Source organism: Oncorhynchus mykiss, chromosome 1 (genome assembly GCF_057628025.1).
Source record: "Oncorhynchus mykiss isolate SJ-2025 chromosome 1, ASM5762802v1, whole genome shotgun sequence".
Taxonomy (NCBI): Eukaryota; Metazoa; Chordata; class Actinopteri; order Salmoniformes; family Salmonidae; genus Oncorhynchus; species Oncorhynchus mykiss.
Genome location: NC_143022.1, coordinates 14,388,638 through 14,397,476, shown reverse-complemented (window position 1 = coordinate 14,397,476; position 8,839 = coordinate 14,388,638). Strand labels below are relative to the sequence as shown.

Here is an 8,839-nt window from a genome sequence, read left to right as displayed (position 1 = left end):
ATCAGTCTCATAACACCGGAACTGACCAATGGCAGGTATCAATGAGCATTTCCTGATATCAGGGAACACCCACATAAAGAAATGCCCCGAAATACAGTCCGCAATTACACCCTATTCAAGAATTTGACAAAAGCTGTAACCCTTTTAGCCATGACTCAACAAAAGATGAAGGATATGAGCAAGAAATTATCACTTATCATATGACTAATATCTTCTTCCGTGGTATCATAAAGCCTTCATGAACCCCCTACCTTATGGGAGTGATTTAAAGGGGCGTCAGACATAACATTTTGATAAGTTTAGTGTGTTGAAATGCAATATAACAAAGCTATTTTCTAACAAGTCTCTGTATAAACAATATCCCTCATCACTTATCCATCACTGCAAATAAATGTTATTGCCTGTCTGTCGGCATAGCCTAGGCCCAGCTCCAAAAGCCTTCACAGTTTGAACATAAATGGCAATGACAATGTGTAGAAAAATAAATATAATTTAGTTTTTACTGAAGGAGATCATTGCACAAACGAAGTGGTAGCCTATATCGTTTATCAAGTAGAAAAGAGCAGATATGGAGGATAAAATTATGTGCTTACGATACAACAATACAATATCAATGCGTTTTAATTTACATACATCATCGTTTTTCACTCTTGCAGGTCTTTGGCATGCATATTGTTGGCATGATGGTTGACACAGACACAACATAGTTATCTTTGTTCTGTTTCGGCAATAAAATAAAATAGTAGCACTTTACATTACAATAACTCCACGTAATAAAGAATGTATTCTGGCTTAATAAATAGTTGAATCCTCATTTGCTAACCTTTCCTCCCACATTGTAAATGCTAGTAATCTAGTATACACTGAGTGTACAAAACATTAGGAACACCTGCTCTTTCCATGACACAGACAGACCAGGTGAATCAAGGTGAACGCTATGATCCCTTATTGATGTCACCTTTTAAATCCACTTCAATCAGTGTAGATCAGGGATGGGCAACTTTGATGGGGGTGGGGGCCACAAAAAACGGAACTCATCATGAGGGGCAGCAGTGGTTTCTCTGGTCTGGGTACCCACATCCACCCCCCCCCCCCCCCCCCCCTTCAAAGTTATGTTTTAAAGTGAATTTCCTGCAGTTCTGCAATTTTGCCAGTTCTGCAAATGTTAGCCGTTTTCAATATGATAACTGAGAGCTAGCTGATAACTAGATAACTAGTACTAGCCCCGGAGAGCTAGTTACCCCACGCTACCCTATGTTTAGAGAGTTACTATATTTAAAGGTCCAGTAGAGGTGACACCAAACAAAGCCATGTGTGAAAATAGTCTGCAGTTAAAAGACTGAAGCACTGGAAGCATTTAAAGTTTATACATATACCATTTCTACCTGCAAATCATACATGTAACACGTATACCTCAATCACATATCAGTAATAATTAAGTAATACAAATCCACTAGGGAAAAACTGTCTGGTCCGGCCAGCCGTTGTGTGTAGTCTACATCTCCATGTTTTATGATAAGTTCATATTCTCCAGGTTCACAATATTAGCAGAACATTCACATTACAGCTCTTCCTCAAGCCCTTGTAACAGTTGTTTCACAACAGTTTTTGTGAATAAAATGCCAATATATTTCCTTATTCTTTAACCATTGATATGTTTTAGGGGCCATTTTGAGACCTTAAGGAGCATCAGGTACTGCTGGAATGTCTACCAATGGCATGTTCATCTTTTTGTGAGAAATTACACTGGTCACTCAAAACATTTATAAAGTATTTCTACAGCATAAATAGCTCACATTTTTATTTTAGATGAGGCCACGCAAAAATATGTAACTTATGATTAGTAAATGGTTTATAAGGACCTGTATACATATTCCATAGATTTGTCATGTTACATCAACACACAGTATATCATATAAGAAAGCACTGTTAAATTAAAATGATCATGCTGAGTCCTTTTAAAACCACTGAAAGGATAGAGGTGATCAACTCATCAGATGAGCTTAACTGAGTTACTGTGCTGTAAATGGTGAACACCCATGATGAGAGAATGACTTCAGAAAATGTTTTAATACAGAAAACCTGTGAACAAAAAGTACTCTCAACATGGACAGACAGACACATAAATACAAAATGTGTCAAAAACTCATTTTTCATCAGTCCATAGCACCGCAGAAGGTCAAAGAGATATACCAACCATCTGCCAAACACAACAGCAACTTCAACAGACGGGCCAGCCAGAAGAGTCTCTTCAGAATCCAAAACAAATCATTCTACGGGGAAATGATGTCATAACTGCCATATTGGGACTCCAGAAGATAGTGAAACAAGAGAACAATTAATTTTACCGGAGGATCAGCTGCTGAGGTGATAACTCAGATTGTCTGGCACTCACTCACTGACTGATGGGTAGCTGAAAACAATCAAATGGTCTTGTCATTCTGCACAATCTTCGAGCGCTGTCGAGCGCTGTGAGGAACTCCAGAGCTACAGATGTCTTTAGTTCTGAGCAGCTGGGTTTATATGCCATAGCTACTGTCACAGAGAAGACTCAAGAAGACAACATTGACATCTAGTGCTGATTGCAGAGTTCATCCTTTCAAGGTCAGTTACAGGTTAGACAGAAATATCAGTAACTGGGGCTAACTAACTCCAGGGTCCATCTTAGTCCTGTGTGTCACTGTCAATTATGACCAACACACCTATTACCAGTGTCTGTACGCCTCATGAGTGTACAATTAAGCGTTAAGGCCCGAGGGAGTGTGTGGTATATGGCCAATATACCACGGCTAAGGGCTCTTCTTAGGCAAGATGCAATGTGGAGTGCCTGGGCACAGCCCTTAGCCGTGGTATATTGGCCATATACCACAAACCCCTGAGGTGCCTTATTGCTATTATAAACTAGTTACCAGCGTAATTAGAGCAATAAAAATAAAAGTTTTGTCATACCCGTGGTATACGGTCTGATATACCACGGCTGTCATCCAATCAGCATTCAGGGCTCAAACTACCCAGTTTATAATACTTTGAATGATCCTTCATATGCTCTTCCTAAAACAAACCTTATCTGGTTCCTTAGCTTATCGCCTACTCCAACTATACATCAATGTGCTACAGGTGCTGCCTGCAAACACTCCACCTGGGACCCAGGGTCTCTCAGATCAGATGCCCCATCCAGGGGTTCAGGTGATGGGCTTAATTATTGTGTCTGGTAGGCCTCCAACACTTCCATCCAAACAGAAGAATTCTGGTTTAGTGCTGATGGAGCTGCCGCTGGTCTCCCCAGAGCCTTTCACTGGGCTGCACTTCCACCGGTTGAGGGGGTGGGAGTGGGACTTGATGCACCAGCAGCTGTGCACCAGCAGGAAGAGCCTCTTGAGGATGGCCTTCCTCAGGAGGATGTAGACCCAGGGGTCCAGGATCTGGTTCCAGGTGGCCATGCGGACTGCCAGCAGCAGGCGGGCAAACGCACGCTCGCCCTGGACCTGGGTGCTCAGTATGATGACGTTAACCTAGGAGGGTAAACATAGGACATTATGTGAGACTGAATGTAATTACTTGAAGGGAACCATTTGAATTGTTGTTAGTTGAACACTGTGCTTTGTTCAACGCTTCAAATTGCGTTATTACAGTATAACCAGCTCTCTTGAATCAAGGGAAACTTATAAAAAGGGATTTGATTTAAGCTACCACTTTTTTTTATTGTCCTAGAAATAGCTGAATAGAATATGATTAAATTGCGTTTGAGAATGTGTAATAGTGTTTTGTGTACACAGTGATGTGTTAGGGGCAGTAAGTGAGTGAACGCTTTTTATATTGAGGGATACCTGGAGGTAATCGGACCTCTCTGAAATGAAAATGGATGGCAGTCCCCCTGAGGATAATATATTTTCACCTGGCCCTCCCCGAGCATTTGAAAAAGAAAACATGTAACCCTCCAAAATGATCATTAAAACAAAATTCCCCTTTAAGTAGGCTATCAATGTTGCAGTCGTGATTTCTATCAAATCACTGAGAACCACTGCTGTAGTTCATACCACATTCATCCGTTAGAGGGTGGCATTTACCAATTTAAGCATTAAGGGCCTTCCACACTAAGGACGATAACTATAACAATACATTATTGACGTTGGTGAGCATCCACACTAGAGGAAAGTTTGTCGTTCTACAATAGCCTATACCTGTCAATCAACTGATCAAAGCATCCTGATGTACAACATCCGTAGCCTATAGCACATTGTGCACGCGAACAGCTGGAAGAGAGGAGCTTGAGTTGTGTAGCCAAAGAAGCTAAATATTAGCTAGATATTAGGCCACTCATTAGGTAAATACTAAGGCTATAAATATTTACCTGTCAAAGTGCATGAAAAGAAAGTTAGGCTAACAGATAAGGAAATGACTGATCTGTGTGTTCCTCCAGGCTGTGCTCTGCAGTCCCCGGGCAGTCGTGCATGCAAAGCTCCACTATTGATTAGGCCTAGGTTTTTAGACAACATTATTCCACCCTGAGGCTACAACAACAAAGTGCAATTGGGTATGTATTATTATTACCAAGTGTGTAGACCTACACATTTATTGTCTAGGGCTGTAAAACTGCAGTGATGTAGGCTAATTTGAATAACCGCTCAAACGTCCTGTTTTGAATGCTTCATGCCAAAATACTGCATACAGCCTCAACCTGATAATGCAACCATTTAGATCAGTTATGGATACTTTTTTAGGCAGTTTACAAAGTTCAGAAAGGTACATTAGCAGGCTACTCATATGGTGAATTTTAATCACACCATCAAGACCTCTCTTTCTCTCCTTTCAAAATCACAGCCAATTATTTTGCTTTCTGTATTTTATATTCAGCAAGCAAGAGCAAGCTGGAATCTCTCCTTGATCCGTGGAAAATAAAATGCTTGAAATAAGTGTACAACAGGCTATTGTAGGTCTAGTCTAGTGTTTCCTAGGACTCCAAGAGATAAAGAGGAATTATTAGGAATAATACTGCAATGAATGCCATATAGGCCTACCCAATGAATTTACACAGTGATAAAAAGTTTATGAAATGACAGACAGCCTAGGATAAACATATCGCTCGAAAAAGACAACAACTCATAGGCATAAAGGCATACAGATAGTCCAACTATCCACATTGTCCTCCCCATTCAGGAGCAGCATTGAAGAACCATCTCCTTTCAACTTCAAAATTCAATTGAACTTTTCTGGACTGTCTTCAGTGGACAGAGACGGCAAAGAAACCCTTCAATTACTGTGAAGGTAACTTTGTTCACTTGCTGTGGTCCTTGTGTAATTGTGCTATGTCATGCTTGTTATTGTTCATTGGTGCTTTCAAGAGAACTGGAACTCAAAAAACAAAAAACAAGATCAAATCACAAGGTTATTGATTTTCAATTAGGAAAGTCTGAGCTCTAAAAAGATGCCAGAGTTTTCAACGTTGAATGTGGAATGCCCATCCAGCCAGGCTCAGCGAGGAGAATGAGAGAGCGAGAGAGCGCAGGGTAGTACACCAAAGTTACACACAGTTGAATTCAACATGTAAATTCCAAAATGCTGAAAATAACTGACATTTAATTGATTACAAAATACATGACCCTCCCTGGACAAAGGAACTATGAAACCCTCCCACATTTTCCTCCGGGTAACATTGGGTACATTTTGAACGCTCCCTAAACATCTTATTGATGTAGGTCTAATGAAATGTCTTGCCAGAGAAAAAAACGATATTGTTTGACCTTCCCTTACAAGCCTTCTCATCACGTGTTAATGATCCAGCTAAATCTAAGATATTATACTGTCACTTTTCATTTTAAGAATCTTGGTCTACGATTAATGGCAGGCAAAGAAATAAAAACATTGTCAAAGGAGGACCATTTATTTCAACAAGACTCGTCAGAGTTTGAGAAGGTTTCCCCTCTACTTTTGCTACATACCATATTTTGCTCTTAAAAGGGTTGGTAAAAACAAATGTCATTGTAAAGTAAATACACAAAGCACTGGGAGAAAAGAAGTGTCATTGTAAAGTAACTACACAAAGCACTGGGAGAAAAGAAGTGTCATTGTAAAGTAACTACACAAAGCACTGGGAGAAAAGAAGTGTCATTGTAAAGTAACTACACAAAGCACTGGGAGAAAAGAAGTGTCATTGTAAAGTAACTACACAAAGCACTGGGAGAAAAGAAGTGTCATTGTAAAGTAACTACACAAAGCACTGGGAGAAAAGAAGTGTCATTGTAAAGTAACTACACAAAGCACTGGGAGAAAAGAAGTGTCATTGTAAAGTAACTACACAAAGCACTGGGAGAAAAGAAGTGTCATTGTAAAGTAAATACACAAAGCACTGGGAGAAAAGAAGTGTCATTGTAAAGTAAATACACAAAGCACTGGGAGAAAAGAAGTGTCATTGTAAAGTAACTACACAAAGCACTGGGAGAAAAGAAGTGTCATTGTAAAGTAACTACACAAAGCACTGGGAGAAAAGAAGTGTCATTGTAAAGTAACTACACAAAGCACTGGGAGAAAAGAAGTGTCATTGTAAAGTATCTACACAAAGCACTGGGAGAAAAGAAGTGTCATTGTAAAGTAACTACACAAAGCACTGGGAGAAAAGAAGTGTCATTGTAAAGTAACTACACAAAGCACTGGGAGAAAAGAAGCGTCATTGTAAAGTAACTACACAAAGCACTGGGAGAAAAGAAGGACATTACATGCCAGAAATCTTGGCGTGAAATGACAAACTGCCTTAACGTGAACACAAGGGTCAAAAGCACAAAATAACAAACAGGCCAAAAATCTGTGCCCTATTAAACATATTGAGCATCTCTACAAAGGTTGAAATAGCTCCCTTTCCTTTTGAAAGGATTTGTGAGCATTCCGAGTAGAAGAACAAATTGCTTGCTGTGGGAATCTTGGCAGACTCCACCAATGCAGAGGACTGTTGGCAGGGATGAGGTGAAAGTGAGTTCTTCATCACTGCTCAACAGACATACCAGAGATAAGCGCTTCTAAGACCCAGGGAAAGGAGGGAAGAAGATGCCTTACCAATAAAGGGCCCCAGCACACACAGGACACAAGCATGATGGTCATGAGCTGGCAGATCATCTCAAAGTGGTGGGAGGTGTCCTTGCGGCGACATTGGCGGTGGCAGCGCAGCTTGGACTGCAGTAGGGTGCAGCTGGTCAGTGTGTTGCACACAATGGACACCAGCAGAGCCAGGAGGCCCAGTGTAGAGAAGATCAGCGGGAGCACCACGTCCAGCCAGTTGCGGGGCCCCTCCATGCGGAAGAAACACCAGCTCTGGGAGCGCTGCACCTGGTAGGGCCTCCACAGCAGCACAGGTAGCAGAGCCACCAGGGCAGCTAACAGCCAGGTCAGCCCCAGCAGCCTCTTCATGTGGTGGGCGGCAAGGGCTGTGGAGTGGAACAGGGGCCTGGTGACACCAATGCAGCGTTCCACCGCCATTAGGCTACCCAGGAGCAGGGGGCTCAGACCGAAAAACACCATGGACACCCCGAAGAGACTGCACAGGATGTGGTGTGGGTCAAAGGCTTCCCACTCCTTGTTACAAGCGTAGACATATAGCACCAGGGAGCCGTTAATGAGGTGACCCAGGAGATCGGTGCCCACCAGGCCGCTGGCGAACAGCAGGAAGGAGGCCTTGGTCTTGAGGCGGAAGCGACGGTAGGCGTTGACCAGGATGCAGAGAGCCAGGATGTTGGAGAAGATCCCCACGGTCATGGAAATGACGGAGGCGGTGACGGACAGCTCCGTCTGGCCACAGGTGGTGTTGGAGTAGCTGCCTGTTGCTGTCCTGCTGCATCCCGCCTCGGAACTCCCATTGCCTGGCATTATCAAGTCCTGGTCCAGTCTGAGGATCAACATGTGACAGAAAGGATGGTTGAGTGGCTTTGACAGAGCCCCAAAACATTTATCTTCACGACACGTTAATAAACAACACTCCAACACAAATTACATTTAAAACGTCGATTTTACGGAGCATCTGAGTCATGACCAAAGTGAATACGTATACAGAGCTTTTATCTAGTAGGTCTACATTTCAGAGCATCAGACTTATAAGTCAGTGCTTACAATATATATATATATTATTTCCTTTAAATTGTGCAGTGTACCACTGGGCTACGGTAAATGGTTATTCAAATAAGGAACCAGGAGTACCAGGCTCCCACAGTGCAACAGTCAATAAATAGTTCATCATTGCAGTGGTAGCAGTGTGAGATGCGTAAAAAGCCATTTATTGTGTTTACTTTATTGCGAGAAATCAAGTAAGGTATTGTGTCATTTTGGAGTCACTTATATTGTAAATAAGAATAGAATATGTTTCTAAACACTTCCACTTCTACACTTCTACACTTCTAATGTGGATGCTACCATGATTACGGATAGTCCTGATAAATCGCAAATAATGATGAGTGAGAGATGCACAAATATGCACAAATATCACACTCCCTAAAAAATGCTAACCCTGTTATTGTACTGTTGAGCAGTTATCATATCTTGGGGGTATGGTGCATCTGTACCTTTCTCACTCATCATTTGACAAGATTAATTCAGGATTATCCATAATCATGGCAGCATCCACATTAATGTAGAAGTGTTTAGAAGCATATGTTATTCTTATTTACAATAAAAGTGACTCCAAAATGACACAATACATTATTTACCCTTAATTTCTATTGGGCACAAAATAATCAGAAACACAACCAACAGCAAATGCATCCAACAAATGTGTAGAGTCACAAGCTTGACCAGTCATTGTGTGTTAGGAATATGTGACCAAATATTTTATTTTTTACTACTTTCTAAGTGAATTTGT

General features: G+C 41.4%; 1 protein-coding gene across 1 annotated transcript; it reads right to left on the bottom strand.

Moving 5' to 3' along the window:
• Window positions 1-2,917: 2,917 nt before the first annotated feature.
• On the bottom strand, window positions 2,918-7,866 carry ptgfr (prostaglandin F receptor (FP)). The gene is made up of 2 exons (XM_021623210.3): window positions 7,048-7,866; window positions 2,918-3,512 (listed from the first exon to the last, which is right to left on the bottom strand). The coding sequence occupies exons 1-2, from the start codon at window positions 7,852-7,854 to the stop codon at window positions 3,183-3,185; spliced, it is 1,137 nt and encodes a 378-aa protein (XP_021478885.2). The 5' UTR covers window positions 7,855-7,866; the 3' UTR covers window positions 2,918-3,182.
• Window positions 7,867-8,839: the final 973 nt, after the last annotated feature.